The sequence below is a fragment of the Scyliorhinus torazame genome, chromosome 13 (assembly GCF_047496885.1).
Source record: "Scyliorhinus torazame isolate Kashiwa2021f chromosome 13, sScyTor2.1, whole genome shotgun sequence".
Classification (NCBI taxonomy): Eukaryota; Metazoa; Chordata; class Chondrichthyes; order Carcharhiniformes; family Scyliorhinidae; genus Scyliorhinus; species Scyliorhinus torazame.
The window spans coordinates 207,433,842-207,450,852 of record NC_092719.1 but is presented as its reverse complement, the minus strand read 5'-3'; the positions used below and the strand labels follow the sequence as shown (position 1 = coordinate 207,450,852).

At 47.8% G+C, this 17,011-nt stretch overlaps 1 protein-coding gene and 1 non-coding gene across 6 annotated transcripts in view; one reads left to right on the top strand and one right to left on the bottom strand.

The window, feature by feature from the left end:
* The first annotated feature begins 1,239 nt into the window (after positions 1 to 1,239).
* Positions 1,240 to 1,312, top strand: trnaf-gaa (transfer RNA phenylalanine (anticodon GAA)). Its single transcript has one exon. It is a non-coding gene; the product is annotated as a tRNA-Phe (tRNA).
* Positions 1,313 to 6,997: 5,685 nt separating this feature from the next.
* The window catches only part of sema3b (sema domain, immunoglobulin domain (Ig), short basic domain, secreted, (semaphorin) 3B), a 421,273-nt gene continuing 411,259 nt past the window's right edge, over positions 6,998 to 17,011 (bottom strand). For all 5 annotated transcript variants that reach the window (XM_072472978.1, XM_072472977.1, XM_072472975.1 and 2 more), the window contains exon 18: positions 6,998 to 13,645. In XM_072472978.1, coding sequence (XP_072329079.1) covers positions 13,187 to 13,645 — 459 coding nt within the window. In that variant the 3' untranslated portion in view covers positions 6,998 to 13,186. The remainder of the gene's footprint in view (positions 13,646 to 17,011) is intronic.

Sequence of the window (17,011 nt, the reverse complement as noted above, 5' to 3'; positions counted from 1 at the left end):
TGCGCTGTATTGTTCTATGTTCTATGTTCTATGTCCCATGAAATAATTTTTTTTAAAATCTACCTCCCTGTGTGGAAAAAGTGACTCTTGGCTTCCCTCCTACTAACCACGGCTTAATTTTAAGATGACATCCCTTTCTTGATTACCTCATCAGTGGAAATAATTTCACCGTATCTACCCTGTCCAACCTTCTGAACATTTGAAACCGGCTGTCTGACGCTATGTTTAAATGAGTGGTTAACAGTCCCAGACATTCCATCATGAAAACCCACCAACCATGTGTGTTACGGCAGCTTTTCCCAGGTGGTGAACTCATTTCTAAGATGTGCTGCTGCGACTGCATGCCCACACCCCATAAACTATGTCAACAGTTCTCCCGTCTGAACAGAAAGCTAGCTGTACTACACCTACCCTGCCCCCTGCCCCTGCCACTTGCTCTGACTGACTGACAAGGGAAGAGTCAAGTGGTGGATTGAAGTGTTGAGGCCAGCCGAGGTGGGGTTTTGTTTTTTTTCCTGGTGTTCAATCAACTTGAGCAGCCTGATTCTGGGATGGCGGATTACTGGGCCATTTTGTGAACGGATGTTGCTGCAGAATACACGTGGCGCCACCTCCTGTCCCACCATTTTAATCGGGAGTGATGATCGCCCTTTGATTAAACATGCCCTGATAGTAGCATTAGTCTGTGACGCGAGGGAATGTTTGCCTTGGGAAACATGCACTTTGAGGGGAAAAGAAATGTGCGCCTGGAGAAGAGGAAAAACCCATCCTGAATTGGGAATATAACACCGCACCTTCACTGTCGCTCGGTCAAAATCCTGGAGCTCTCTCCCTAACAGCATTGTGGGTGTACCTACACTTACATAGGCCCATCCCAGTCATACATCAGGCATAGATAGCATAGTCCTCTCCCCAACAACTCCCATTACCTCTTCACCAGCAACCAACCAACTGGAGCAGACGGAAAAGGCCAAAGAAATAAACCAAGCCTCAAACAATTTTTGGAACATTAATTTTCAGGATGATTGTCAGTCGCACAGTGGACATGGTTCACCCATCACTAATTGTCCTGGAGGATGATGCGCACGTTAGGCGGATTGGCTATGCTAAATTGTTCCTAGGTGGGGTTACGGGGATAGGAGATTGGGATTGGGTCCTTGGTAGGGTGTCTTTCAGAGGGTCGGTGCAGGCTCGGTGGGCTGAATGGCCTCCTTCTGCACTGTACGGATTCTACGGTTTGTCGAAATAGCTCAGCTGGGCAAGCGTTAGACTGAAGATCTAAGGGTCCCTGGTTCAATCCCGGGTTTCGGCATCAAGTCACGTGCTGGCTTTCCTCTCTATCTGTCAAGTTGCCATGCCTTTGGAGTGGCACAGTGGTTAGCACTGCTGCCTCACAGCTCCGGAGACCCGGGTTCAATTGCGGCCTCGGGTGTCCGTCTGTGTGGAGTTTGCACTTTCTCCCCGTCTCTGCGTGTGTTTCCTCCGGGTGCTCCGGTTTCCTCCCGCAGTCCAAAGATGTGCAGATTAGATGGATCGGCCATGCTAAAATTGTGCCTTAGTGTCCAGAAGGTTAGGTGGGGTCACTGGGTTACGGGGATAGGGTGGAAGCATCGGCCTAGGTAGGGTGCTCTTTCAGAGGGCCGGTGCAGACTCAGTGGGACGAATGACCTCCTTCTGCATTGTAAACTCTATGATTCTATGATGATGATGGAGGAACGACCTCTTGAACCATAATTCAATGGGCAGTTAGGAGCCAGTAATAAACAAAAAATAAAGGATATTATTGCCATAGAGGCAGTGCAGCGAAGGTTCACCAGACTTGTTCTGGGATGGCAGAACTGACTTATGAAGAGAGATTGGGAAAACTGGGCCTGTATTCCCTTGAGTTTCAAAGAATGAAAGAAGAATGAAAGAGGTGATGTTATAGAAACTTACAAAATACTTAGAGGAATAGACATATTGTAGGTAAGATGGTTCCCTCGGTTCGGGAGTCTAGAACCAGGGGGCACAATTTCAAAGTGAGGGGGATTCCACGCAGTAAAGAGATGCAAACAAATTGGCCAGCCGGCGTGGATTGAACCACCTTTCGAACGGCGGGACAAGGCGGCGCAGGCGGGCTCCGGGGGGTGCCCCCACGGTGGCCTGTCCCGCGATTGGGGCCCACCGATCTGCGGGCGGGCCTGTGCCGTGGGGGCACTCTTTTCCTTCCGCCTTCGCCATGGTCTTCACTATGGCGGAGGCGGAAGAGACCCCCTCCACTGCACATGCGCGGGGATGCCGTGAGCGGCCGCTGACGCTCCCGCGCATGCGCCGCACGGCAAAGTATTTTCCGCGCCAGCTGGCGGGGCACCAAAGGCCTTTCCCGCCAGCTGGCGGGACGGAAATCAGTCCGGTGCGGGCCTAGCCCCTCAAGGTGAGGGCCTAGCCCCTCAAGGTGAGGGCTCGGCCCCCCCAAGATGCGGAGAATTCCGCACCTTTGGGGCGGCGCGATGCCGGACTGATTCGCGCCGTTTTTGGCGCCGGTCGGCGGACATCGCGTCGATTGCGGAGAATCCCGCCCCAGCTTTTTAAAACGATTTCAAATTCTCAAACTGCCACTCACGTTTTTGTCGTGGCTGTCCCTTGATTCGAGGATTATGTCTACTCAGGGTCGAATGTGTCTGCCTTGGGTCTTCATGTGAGTGAACAGGACGATCTCCGACCCACAGATCTTTTGGCACATGGGGAAGGGCGTCCCATGAGATGGTGGGATCCGGAGAGCAGGATTTGCTTCCTTTTCTTTACTTCCCTATCAGCGCACCACCTCATCACTAAGATGTTGTTGGGGCGCAAAGCATGATGCAGCTTGTCAGGTGTCGCCATTTTAAAGGATTGGTAGCAAACTCCTCCTTGTCATCAATGTCAATGCTGCCGCGCCATAAGGGAAGCTTTGCTGGGTCTTTAAAATATTTTCTCAGATTTCCCTTGGAACCCTGGCCATTTGAGGGTTGAGAAAACAGGGCCTGGTGGGGGAGACCGTTTTTCAGCCCTCCGGACACAGCGCCCAGTCCAACGGAGTTGCTGCTGCGAGAGTTTCTCCTGAATGCTTTTGGTGCCCAAATCACTGACTGTACTTTGGTCATTCAGAGCTTGAACACTACTGCAAACAGAGGCTGGTTGTTGGAATGGCTCAGCCAATTGGAGGCGACTTGTTAACCAATCAGCGCCCTTTCCTCCTGTGGTATAACTTGTTGCGGTTGTTTGAAATTTGACATTCTTGCCCTGATGAGTACGAGATGAAAAGCTTCCGCAACATCATTCTTTTCAGCAATACTCAAGCTCTGTGATGAGTGACAGGGTGTTTTTTGCCAGAGTGTCAAATCTATTTATTTCCTTTCTAAATACTCCTTGGTTTTCCTTGGTATAAGAGAACCACATCTGCCTGAGCTGTCTGGAGGAGCTATTCATTTATTTAGGCCCATTAAAATAATATTTAGCAAGATGCTTTTTAAAAGCTGATTCCAAATTCCGTTTTCACTTCAGCTTCTGATAGGACATTCCGTACCCTCCCCGCCAAAGGATATTCTCCCAACCTCTGCCTCACTCACCACTTAATCCTCATTCCCCACATCAAAGTCCTTCACATTCTGGGCAGTTCCTCACATCTCCTTTCAAGCACCTTTTTTTGAACGTTTGACAATCACAATGCCAAGATCTAACCCAACATGGGCCAGTGAATTCTGAACACAGCACACTGCTGCCCTCCACTGGAGATCTCTGGAAGAGGAAACTTTTCGCCCAATGTTTCACAATTTCGCAACATGTCGGAAACTTTCCTTGTCGGGATTTGATTGACTCATAGAATCATAGAATTGACAGTGCAGAAGGAGGCCGTTCGGCCCATCGAGTCTGCACCGGCTCTTGGAAAGAGCACCCTACCCAAGACCACACCTCCACCGTATCTCCATAACCCAGTAACCCCACCCAACACTAAGGGCAATTTTGGACACTAAGGGCAATTCATCATGGCCAATCCACCTAACCCGCACATCTTTGGACTGTGGGAGGAAACCGGAGCACCCGGAGGAAACCCACGCACACACGGGGAGAACGTGCAGACTCCGCACAGACAGTGACCCAAGCCGGGAATCGAACCTGCGACCCTGGAGCTGTGAAACAACCGTGCTAACCACTGTGCTACCATGCTGCCCCTGGTCACGGGCCCCCTTGAAGGGGCAATCTTTTGTGGGTCACGGAACCCGCTCGGAGCCCATGGGGACAGAGCACATGAATCTCAGCCTATCGGGTGTCTAGGCGCAGACCTGATTGTTGGGGTATCGTCAGAGTAACCGCAGGATTCGAGGGAACTAGACCTGTGTTGGAGTTGTACTGTTCTGTATATAATGTTCTTTGTTAAATAGATCAGCGTTGTGATCTAAAACTGCCTTGTTGCTTTGCCTCGCACTTCAACAACGTAGCTCCCCGACTGCACAGGCAGTCACTTGAGGCTGGAATTGAACCCGGATCCCTGGAGCTGTGAGGCAGCAGCGCGAACCACTGTGCCACCGTTTCGTCCAACAATGAGCAAGCTGCTGATGGTACGATCATTGACCTCTTGCTTCCCTTCCCATCACCCTCCCCTCACATCGACCTCTCCCTGCTGAGGTCCTGCTTTTGGATACACAGTCCAGAGATGTGCAGGATTGGCCATGCTAAATTGCCCTTGGTGTCCAAAAAAAGGTAGGTGGGGTTACTGGGATAGGGTGGAGGCGTGGGCTTGGGTAGGGTACTCTTTCCAAGGGCTGGTGCAGCCTGACCAGCCACAGGAGCCCAGGCCGGGGAGGGGGCTGTGTAGGCACTCACATCCACACCTCCGAAAACTGCACCCGCCCCCCCACCCCCCCTGGCCCACAAACACACACACAACTATGGGAATACAGCATTCTCCTGAGATTCACCAAAATACTTCCCAAACACTCCAGGACATTCCCAAGATACTTTGCAATGCAAAATGTTCCAAAAACAATTATATAATGTGAAAGTTAGGTGCCTGGTCCTTTAAATAACGCTCGCACATGGCCCATGGCGCAGCTTGAAGCTGGTTGTCTACGGAGGAAACGATGATGTGATTGCCTGCACATGTATGACCTAAATTTAGGCTGCGAGATATCGTTTTCCTTATTTGTTCATGGGCGGGGGCATCGCTGGCTGGGCCTGCATTTGTTACCCATCCCTAAGTGCCCTTGAACTGCATGGCGGGGCCATTTCAGAGGGCAGTTAAGAGTCAATCACATTGCGGCGGTCTGGAGTCACAGGTAGGCCAGCGGACATTAGTGAACCTGATGGGGTTTTTACAACAACTGACAATGGTTTCATTGTCATCATTAGGTTTTTAATTCCAGATGTTTTGAATTTAAATTTCACTATCTGTGGTGGTGGGATTCGAACCTGGGTTCCCAGGGCATTTCCTTCGGCCTCTGGATTATTAATCCAGCGACAGTACCTCTACACCATTGCCTATCATGATCGGGTCTAGTTAAGATCTTCGGATGCACGGAGGGGATGTAGCATCCTCCAATGCTGCAACACTGCACAGGAAGTGACTGCATGGTGGCACAGGGACCCAGAGCAATCCCTGGCCTCCAGAGCATTGCTCTCAGCACCTCCAGACGAGACAGTTTCTTACCCTAAATCTTCCAGAACTCATGCCGTCTGAGGAGCACTGCAAACCACGGAATTGTTTACTTCCATTCTTTTGTACTACAATCCCCAAGATTTTATCATTTTCCTCCAATCAGTACTGTGCGATATATCTCATGTTCCCCTTCGCTCTTTTAAACCTTGACATGACACAACATGGCATTTGATCCTTTACTGGATTTCTCCATTTTTAAAAATGGCGACAAGCAAAGATCGACGTGGCTGATACCGCAGACGACCACATCTGGGGCGGGATTCTCCGGCCGCACCCGCCCGGCGACCAGAAATTCCCGCCCGAGGTCAATGGACCTTTACACGGTCCGCGTCCCGCGACTGTGGCGATCTTGTGGCAGGCGCAGCAGACAAATCCTCCCCCTGGTTTCCAAAACGTTCAGGTATCAGCGCAAGTAATGCACCTCCTGGTGGATAGGTCCTGTGTGATTTATATCTATCATCCCTGCTCTCACAGTTTGCGTTACTTTTAATGGGCTTTTTAAAAATGTATCCATTGGACATGGGCATCACTGGCAAAGCCAACCTGCTGGATTCTCCGTTGGCGGGATCCTCCGCTTCGCCGGCAACGGCCCCATGCCTGCGGGTTTTCCCAATGGCGGGGAGGTGGTCGCAAGGGGGAACCCCATTGGCCGGCTGCGGGAACGGAGAATCCAGCTGCCGATGGGGGCGGGCTACGCCGGAAAACAGAGCTGGCGGGATGGAGAATCCCGCGTAACAATTTTGCCGTCCTTACTTGCCCTGGAGAGGGTGGTGAGCTGCCTTCTGGAAAACAACTGAGTTTGTTTGCTGGGACTCTTCAGAGGGGCAGTTAAGAGTCAACCACTGTGGGTCTGGGGTTATGTGCAGTCCAGACTGGGTAAGGGCGGCAGATTTCCTTCCCTAAAGGACGTTAGTGAACCAGATGGGTTTTTACATCAACCCAGCAGTTTTGTGGTTTCCATTACTGAGTCTCGCCTTTTATTCCACATCAGTTTAGTTTTTTTTAAATAAATTTAGAGTACCCAATATTTTTTCCAATTAAGGGGCAATTTAGCGTGGCCAATCCACCCACCCTGCACATCTTTGGCTTTGTGGGTGTGAGATCCACGCAGACACGGGGAGAATGTGCAAACTCCACACCGACAGCGACCCGGGTCCTCAGCGCCGTGAGGCTGTAGTGCTAACCACTGCACCACCGTGTCGCCATCTCATTAGTTTAGTCAACTAAATTACAATTCCTCAGTTTTCATTCTGGGCTTTAAACTCATGTCTCTGAATCCATAATCACCGTGCCAACGCAGATTATAAACAAGTCAATATCAGGTTATTATGTTGAGTGATATGATAAAACTTTATTAACAGAAACTTTAGACATTAATACAAAATCATTAAAAACCACATCACTGTCTGTACAGTATTGGGAAAAAGCAGGTGTATTCTTTAAGCCACCAAATATTGACACCCAGGGAATGTTTCAGAGCCTGATAGTTTACATAATCTTTGGTTTAAGACAGTGAGCTTTTGACAAAATACAGAAACGTATTAGTGAGCATTTTAGTATCATCCATTAATTTCATGATTAGACCATTGTACATTAGTTGACGCTATGTGCGAGTGTTAGGTCTGTGGTGAGCTTAAGCTGCTGCAAGCAGATCTTGATGCAATGAATGAGGAAATGGCCGTGTGTTTGACCAATGTTATATCACTTAGGTAGATCACGCCCTCCCTAACCTCGATCTCCAAAATTCTGCTGCCCATACGTAACTTGCACCAAGTCCCGACAAAGGTCCGGAGCTGAAGGTTGTTGATAGAGTAAGAGGTGTTGCCATTTTAGTGCACGCTTCTTTTAAGATTGATGATATAAATCATGGACATTATCCTGCACTAGTTTAGATTGTCTAGAGAGGGGAGGGGAGAGATATCCTTATTCAGGTATTCATTCCCACCCAAAATTGGACTTTTTCTGCTTCTTCTAGAGGATTCTATGGCTGTTGGTGAGTGGTTTTTTGTGCAATGTTAGTGAAAACCAAGAAGGTGTTAGTTCGTTGTGCAAAGACGGTTTATAATAATAATAATCACTTGTCACAAGTAGGCTTCAATGAAGTTACTGTGAAAAGCCCCTAGTCACCACATTCCGGCGCCTGTTCGGGGAGGCCGGTATGGGAATTGAACCCACGCTGCTGGCCTTGTTCTGCATTACAAGCCCACTGTTTAGCCCACTGTGCTAAGCCAGCCCCTTAAAAGCCCCTAGTCGCCACATTCTGGCGCCTGTTCAGGGAGGCTGGTACGGGAATTGAACCAGCGCTCCTGGCATTGTTCTGCATTACAAGCCAGCTATTTAGCCCACTGTGCTAAACCAGCCCCTATCGTGGAAAGCAAACCACACCATTCAACAAGTATAAGGCTTTGGCTAGACTGCTTCGGGTCACCTCAATGGTTAGTGATGTAGAGGCTTTGGAATGGGTTCAAAGGAAGGGCCATGATTTTATTCACCAATTGCCCTTGAACTGAGTGGTTTTGCTGGGTCATTTCAGAGGGGCAGTTAAAAGTTCAACCACATTGCTGCGGACCTGGAGTCACATGTAGGCCAGACCAGGTAAGGACGGCAGTGTTCCTTCCCTAAAGGACATCAGCGTACCAGATGGGTTTTTATGACAATTGTTTCATGGTCGTTATTAGACTTTCAATTCCAGATTTTTATTGAACTCAAATTCTGCCATCTGCGCTGGTGGAATTCAAACTCAGGTCCCCAGAGCACTACCCTGGATCTCTATGTGTCTAGTCAATACCACTACACCCTCACCTTCTAAAGCACCTTTATAACCCAGGTAGGCTTCCTTGTAGTAGCTTGGCACATTTACTTTTTAGGGCGCAAAGATTGAAGAAATCTAGCCAAATGCTTAAAACAATGAAAGGACTAGAATGCGTCCATGTTGACAAATCACTTAGATGGACCAGGCAGGACCAGGGATCAAGTGTTCAAATTCCACATGTGCAGAACTAGGTTTGGATGCCAGGATACTCTGTCTTTTCCCAGAGGATGGTGGACATCTGGAGCAAGTTACTGGCCTGTGCGTGAGTGATGATTCACGGTCTACTTCCAAAAGAGAGCTGGAGCTGTTCCTGCCTGCGACAGACATCACAGCAACTTAATAGTAGCTGCAATATTAAGTAATGGAAACCATGGGCAATATCCTGCACTAGTTTAGATTGTCTAAAGGGGGGGACGGGGGAGTTTTTTCAGGTTTTCACCCCACCCAAAATTGGACTTGAACTTTTTTGAACCTGCTTTTTCTGCTTCTTCGAGAGGATTCCATGGCTGTTGGTGAATGGGTTTTTTGTGAATCGCTGTTGCTGAAAGTATCAAGACTGTACTAAATGACCTAATGGTTTTTACCAGTCCATCGTTTTTATCTTAATGCGCTCAGCTTCTGAGGCAATCAGGCAGCTCAGTCGTTTAGAATGCTGTCTAAGACCTCTAGTTAAAGCCCAGACAGAAGAGGGCTGCTGGGCAGCAAGGCAGGAGCTACAATACTATTGCTTCAAGTGTGAAACTCAAACTTTAAAATTTAGGGAAGGCAGAATGAAAGATGTCACGGTGTCCAAGAACATTGTCCTTCAGCACTCAGGTTCAAATACAATCTAGATAGAAGGGATAGCTCTCCAATGGGGTTTGATACTGCAATGGCGAAGAGAAATGTCCAATATGGCTGTCTAAGATTCCAATCCTCAGTGATTACTGAGAGACTTATCTCGTTCCAAATATCTGATCCACCTCGTCACATGGTTGGAACTGTTTGATCCTAAGCTCTTCTTCAAACTCTGCACCGTGACCCTCACCCAAGTCCTCCTTGTCTTCCATCTCCATCCTCAATCACCTCTGTGGTCTGGGTCCCAATCCCTCTTTGACATCATCCCTTGTAACCCACCCAAGGCTCCTTGGTTCTCTCCAGAACCTTATTCATTCTCACTTCCACTGCTCCATAATGATGGAACAACAATCTCGGCCTCCATAACCTCCACCAGCTAGCTAATGCTGCACCTGCCCCGAAAAATGTTGTCGAAACCTCTTTATTCAGCTTCATTTTCAGTGCTAAACACTCAGGTCTACAGAGGTAAAAAGTCACCTGATTTATTGGAATGTTAGCGCAGTGTCTGATTAATTAGTCAAATGGAAGGATTTCCTTCAAAAACCAAAACTCATTCTTGATAAGAGCAGCCATGATTTTGCAACAAATAGTTCAGTCACATGGTACTCCCAAGTCTTCAACACATTTTAAAATCTCTTTCAGCATGGTCCCTACATTTATTAATCTTTTGACTGCAAATTATTTCTATCACTAATTTTGTGAGTATGATCTACACTAGGGTAAGCCAATTTCTCAGTCAAGTACATTTTGGATCTAAACACAGAATTCATATCACAAGTTAATTAATGATGAGTGAACGCCAGATGTCACATCTTAGTTCATCCATCCAGATAGCTCCTAAAGATCCCCATGGCAGCATCCAGCTGGTTCTATCCTGTGCCCCTAGATCTACTCTCAAGACTTAATTTAAACTAGTGCAGAGAGAGAGATAGACATTGCCACAGAGAGAGCGAGGGAGAGAGAGAGACAGAGGGGGGATGGGGAGGAAAGAAGGAGAGGGAAAGATAGAAAGACTTTATAATAATCTTTATTGTCACAAGTAGGCTCACATTAACACTGCAATGAAGTTACTGTGAAAAGCCCCTAGTCGCCACATTCCGGCGCCTGTTCGGGTACACTGAGGGAGAATTCAGAATGTCCAATTCACCTAACAAGCACGTCTTTCGGGACTTCTGGGAGGAAGCCGGAGCACCCGGAGGAAACCCACGCAGACACGGGGAGAACGTGCAGACTCCGCACAGACAGTGACCCAAGCTGGGAATTGAACCTGGGACCCTGGAGCTGTGAAGCAACAGTGACTGAATGACACACAAAAGAAATCAACTCGACCAAACTACTTTCCTCTTCCCCACTCGCTTCCAATGTCAGAACGCCAAACCTCTTCCCATTTACCACCCCTCACCACCCACCCGCCATGAGACAGAAAGGGAGAAAGACAGACAGAAGTGATGCATGAGAGATAGATATTCAGTCAGTAGTGAGACTGAAATAAAGAGGGTGAGAGAACTTCTGTTAAACATCCTCGTTTCGACGTGCCGAGTGGGACACTCCTACTCCTGGAGCGTATGTTCACAAGCGAAAACCCCGTTTTGTTTTGATTTCCAACCTGACCAGCTCCTCACTATTCACCTTGTGCGGTTACCAGCCACTGTGACTACACGAGAGTCTTGGGCGCACCCCCACTACCCGCACCAACATCAACTTACTGAGAACCTTGTACCTGACCTTTGTCTCACCCACCTACCTCTCCCCCTCGCTTTTCACCCATGTTCCACCCGCTCTTCCCCTTCCCAGCCATTTGCACCAATTCCTTTTTCTCTTTAGCAAGTGGGCACGACGTAATTGGCTTCCCTGAGTGTGCATTTCAGCCAAGGTCCTCAGCGGAATATTTCTTGCTTCAGTTAATCATGAGTATCAATCATAGAATTTACAGTGCAGAAGGAGGCCATTCGGTCCATCGAGTCTGCACCGGCTCTTGGAAAGAGCACCCTACCCAAGATCAACACCTCCACCCTATCCCCATAACCCAGTAACCCCACCCAACACTAAGGGCAATTTTGGACACTAAGGGCAATTTATCATGGCCAATCCACCTAACCTGCACATCTTTGGACTGTGGGAGGAAACCGGAGCACCCGGAGGAAACCCACGCACACACGGGGAGGATGTGCAGACTCCGCACAGACAGTGACCCAAGCCGGAATCGAACCTGGGACCCTGGAGCTGTGAAGCAATTGTGCTATCCACAATGCTACCGTGCTGCCCATGATGCAGAAGTTCCAACCCTGCACAAGTTAGTCCCCCAGTCAGCTCATTGCCATGCACACATAACTTATCTTAAACCTATTCTTTCGTGATCAAAACAAGTTTTTGGAAACCTAAGTATAAAGAGTGACAGTTTAGTACCTCAACGTGTAACACAAATTGCACCTGACAAATAACGCAGTACTCATCGCTTCCCCATGACATTCAATATATAACCCCCCCCCACCATAGAAAGACCGCAAGGCATTGGTTGCAACTTTTCTCAGCATGGGCTGGAATCTTTGACTCCGCGTCGTGGTTTTATATGTAACCTTTGACCTTTTGGCCGTGTTCATGATGACGAACATGTCCTCTGTCCTAGTCCTGCGCTAGTTACCTGACTGATTAGACCAACCCCACCCCCACCATCTTCGTTCCCTCTTAAAGCACTAATGAGACATATTCATTCAGGTTGAAGGCAGGAAGAGCATTGTTGGTGGACAGTCTTTGACTAATCCGACTCAAAGTCTTCTGTCCTCCTTTCACTGCTGTTCGAGTTTGGGTTTCAATGAAGCAGAGTTATCAAAGCTTATCCTCTTGTTAATCCCTAGGCCAGGCTTGAGTGTGTTGCAAGGCCCTTTCTCTGAAGTTCCTTTTTGTCTGTGCGTGGTGTTTCCTGACTGTTACTATGTCGTACATTCATCGGGAGTAGAATGATTTGAGACCCGGCTGTCCTCCAGAGCATGGCGTGATGAAGCATGAATGATTGAGCAAACTTCGCTATTGTACAATGCAATGCCAGCTTTAACAATCGAAAGGTATAAATCCCATAGGCACCAACACCTGACTAAAGGGTCAAACCCAAAAAAAGAGAAAGTTTTACTAGATCATCACTTTCTTCAAGAACTCTCCATGTCTTCAATTAACCCTTTTCAGCCCATTCATATCCAAAGCTGAACGATCTGTGGCTTGTTCTATCCACCCTTATGGTGTAACTCAACTGGGTTGACTCTGAGGCAGTGGTGCCAAGCACACATTGGCAAGGTGCCAGCTTGTCCAAGGGCACAGAATGAAGAGTATTTGGGGCTTCCGTCACATGGATGTTTTATCAATTCGCCCATTCGCAACATCACTTTGCACTTTGAAACAGTGGCGGTGTTTGGATGATGTGAGCCGCAAAGGGTTAAAATCTCTTGGCCAGCCAGCAAGGCCTTATCCCTGCAATGCCAGTCTTAAGCCTCCTCGGGCAATGTTCTTGACAGAGTTGAAAAGAGGGGAAAGGCTCGCCCAAGGCACGAGACGCATTTATCATGAAGCCCAGAACGGGCAGAACAAGCCTCCCAAGACCTAAGAGATTGCTGGCAATCCTAATAAGCCCTAGTACTTATTATTGCTATCCATAGCCTTAAATATGAGAAGTAATTCCTAACACACTAGAACATAAAGTGATGATGTTAGTGTCATAGTGGTTTCAACAGTGAGAGAAATGTCCCTTCACTCAGTGGTTCATGTAAACGTTGTGCAGTAAAAGTTGGTGCTAGATGCACCCACCGGGCAATACTTCAGTCCTTGCCATCACTCCCAGGATTGTTCCATCAATTGTTTTCCTCTCATCGACCTCACTGCACAACAGCGCTACGGGGAGCCCGTTCTGCGCGCGGCAGGTTGTGTGTTCGCCGGTTCCGCCCCTTCCTCACCTCCTGCAGATGCTTCCACTTGGTCTGCGGGTGACGGGCCGGGGCCCGCTTGTGTTTGGGTTGTTTGCTCCGCCGCCTCCACACCTGCTCGCAGATCTCGTCCACCGTCTTCAGGCTGGGGTGGTCGACCAGCTGCAGGAAGTCGCGGTACCAGACTTTCTGGTTGGGGAAGGCCGAGGAGGAGGCCCGGCCTGTGGCTGGGTCCTTGCGGAGGAGCTCGTCGGCCTGCTCCAGCCTGATCACCTCCAGCGAGATGTGCATGAGCGTCTGGGTGAAGTCGAGCTCCATGGAATGGCAGAAGTAGGTGCCGGCATTCTTGCGTTGGATGTTCCTCAGCAACAAGCCTCGGTCGGTCTTAATGATGTGGTCATCTAACCGAACCTGAGAGGAAAGGAAGGCCCAACGTCAATAGAGAATATTTCAAAACAAACCTGAAGCAAAGAAGATTTAACCACAAATTTCTCTCCAACCATCTAGAGTTTATGTTTTTATGTAACTTGTTCACTTTTCTTTCTGCAATAAGAACCAGTGTCCTATAAGACAAAGTTAAAAGCTTTCTTGGTTGAATGTGACCAAAGTGCCGAAAAAGATTGAGAAAGATCTGCTTGCACCAATAAGGGGAGGCCACCTCAGCTGGAGATTGACATCCAATTCTGAGCATCACACAATAATAATGCAGAGGTCAAGGCCTTAGAAAGGGTTGCAGAGGAGATTGACCAGAATAGTCCCAGGGATAAGAAACCTCAGTTATAAGGAGTGACTGGAGATACATGCCTGTTCTCCTTCGAGCAGAGGGGGCTAACAGGAGGCTCAATCGGGCAGATCAAAATTATGAGATGTTTTGATAGAGTAGAGAGGGAGAAACTGATTCCATGAGCAGTAGGGCAACCAACTGAAGATAATTGAAGACAAAAAAGATGAGATGGGGTAATGAGGAGAATCTTCACACAATGAATGATTACGATCTGGGATGCACTGTCTGAGAAGCCAGTGGAAGCAGTTTCAATAGTAAAATGGAAAGGGCACTGGGTAAATACTTGAAATTTGCAGGGTGATGAGGAAAGAGCAAGGTTAAGTGGCTTCAATGGAAGGGCTGGCAACCTCAGGGAGCTAGCACAGATACAAAGGGCAGATTGGCCTTCTTCTTGTGTTACATTGTTCCAATGATGTCAGAGTGTAAAACAAATGGGAATCAAATGCAAGAGAAACCAAAGTGGTTGCTAAGCAGATGATGTCAGAACAGGAGGACCCCATTTCCCAACGCAGCAACTCACACCCCCTACTAAACTCGATTTCCAAACAATCGGTAGGATTTTCCAGCCGTTCACTGTCGGCTAATGCCAGACCAGCTCCACCACCGCAAAACCACCGTGCGGGTGTACAATCCCGCCCATCGATTTATTTTAAATTCACGTTGGCGGATAGCAATTACCTAACGATCAGTGTGCGTGGCAGAATTATTTAAGAGCAAAAGTGATTTTTAAATTGAGATACCAATCCAAGCCTTGCAGTTGGGAAAGGTATGTTATTTATATTGTAATGGCACACAGGTGAAGGGAATTGTTTAATTACCTAGAGCTCGTGTAAAGAAAGACTGCTGGGACACTGGGCAAAAGGGCAGGATGCAGACATATGCATTCTGTAAAAAAACCATTCTGAAGAATTGAATCAGCTGGATTCAGGCTTCACCATCTGGTGCTGTTGCCTGAATAATTTGTACTATTGGCAGAAATGAGCAATGATGGGCAGCACAGTGGCTCAGTGGTTTGCACTGCTGCCTCACAGCACCAGAGACTCTGGTTCGATTCTGACCTCGGGTGACTGTGTGGAGGTTGCACATTCTCCCCGTGCGTGCGTGGGTTTCCTCCGGGTGCTCCGGTTTCCTCCCACCGTGCAAAGGTGTGCAGGTTAGGTGGATTGACCATGCTAAATTGCCCCTAAGTGGGGGTTACAGGGATAGAGTGGGGCAGTGAGCCTAGGTAGGGTGCTCTTTAAGAGGGTCGGTGCAGACTCGATGGGCTGAAAGGCCTCCTTCTACACTGCACGGATTCTATGATCCAAATGAGCAAAGCGGAAGGTTCTGGGAAGTGGAAAAACAAAATGAAGGAGTGGAGAATGAAAGGAACACAAGGACAAGGGGAAACCACTGCAGGAGACAGGAATGGACATAGAGGAGGAATTTAAAAAAGATAGAGAAATAAAGACAGCTGGACGTACAGAATGGGCGAGAGACATTTAAAGGAAAAGAAAGAGTAAAATACATCGAAAGGAAGAGGAACAGATAACGGGAGAGTGAAGAAGAAATAACAGAGAGAGAGAGGTGAAGTGAAATGGAGAGCAGAAATGAAAAAAAGGAAAGAGAAGATTCAGTGGGGCAGGAGAGACACAAGAATGGAAAGTTGGCAAACTCATGGCACTGGGGACTAAAGTGAGATAGAACAAAACTAGGGAATTTTCGATGAACAGCTTGAAGGTCAACTGGCTTAAGACTGTGTGGACAATCATTTATATAGTGTGACGATTGGAGGATTTTAGGAGTATTGGCTTCTCAATACTGGGGCAAGTTAAGAATTAAAAGCCTGGGGTTATAATGAGTTTTGAAAAGGATTTTGTTTCGCTTCCAGGAAACAGAAGGTGAAATTGATGAAGGAATGTGTTTTTCAGTCTAAGCTAATTGACTGTGGTTTCACTGGGGAGGTCTCTGGGGAGTTAATGTGACTTTGCCGCCTGCAGATTGTTTTCCAGAAAGGCAGAGAGTTTTGGAGAAAGCTGTGAGACACAGAGAGCTGGATTCTCCGTCAGCGGGATCCTCCATTTCGCCGGCAGCGCACTCACGCCTGCGGATTTCCCGATGGCGTAGGGGGGTGCCCACAATGGGAAACCCCATTAGCCGGTTACCAGAATAGAGAATCCTGTCCAGGGTTTTTGGAGAAAGGCTTTTGGAAGTGAAGTCTGATCTGGTCTGATCTCTGATAGGCCACAAGTAAATGCAGTTTTCTTTCCTAATAGGAGGGTTGTTAAAAAAAAAAAGTAATATTTTAAAAGCAGAGGAGTCTTGTCTGAAGACAAGAAGGGGGCTGGCACAACCGAGTTGAAGCAGCTACTTGAAGATATTCAGCCAGAGTCTGAAAGGGTTCTAACCAGAGCCTGGATATGTTCTGTACCCCAAGTATTACTCTGCGCCCGGTTGAATTTTCAGCCGGATTGCGAGCTGTATGTTTCTTTTCTTGTTGTTTAATGGGAAATTGTATAGTAGTGTTAAGGGGCAATTGTAAGCTGTTTTTTTTCAGGTGTGCAGTTAGAAGTTTAATATTGTATTTATAATAAAGTTTTGTTTTAGAAATACCAAAGCCCTATTTCGTCATGCAATCACTCCTGGAGCGAATCATTCTTTCCGCACAGTCTTACAAATAAACTAAAATATCGGGGTTACGGTTCAGTATCCTAGCCACATTTGGGGGCTGGTCTGGGATCGTAATAATAGCATCTTTCAAAACAAAATGTGCTTTACAGCCAATGAGGTACTTTTCGAAGTGCAGTCACATGGTATCATGTAGAAACACAGCGGCTGTGATGGCCCAGAAAACCCCCACAACAAAATTACAATGAGCAGGCAATCTGTTTTTGTGGTGTTGCTTGAGTGATAAGTGTTGTCCAGGACATCGGGGATAATTCCATTGTTCTTATCAGAAATTAGCACCACAGAATTATTTACATCTACATGTGAGGGCAACCACCTTCAGCGGC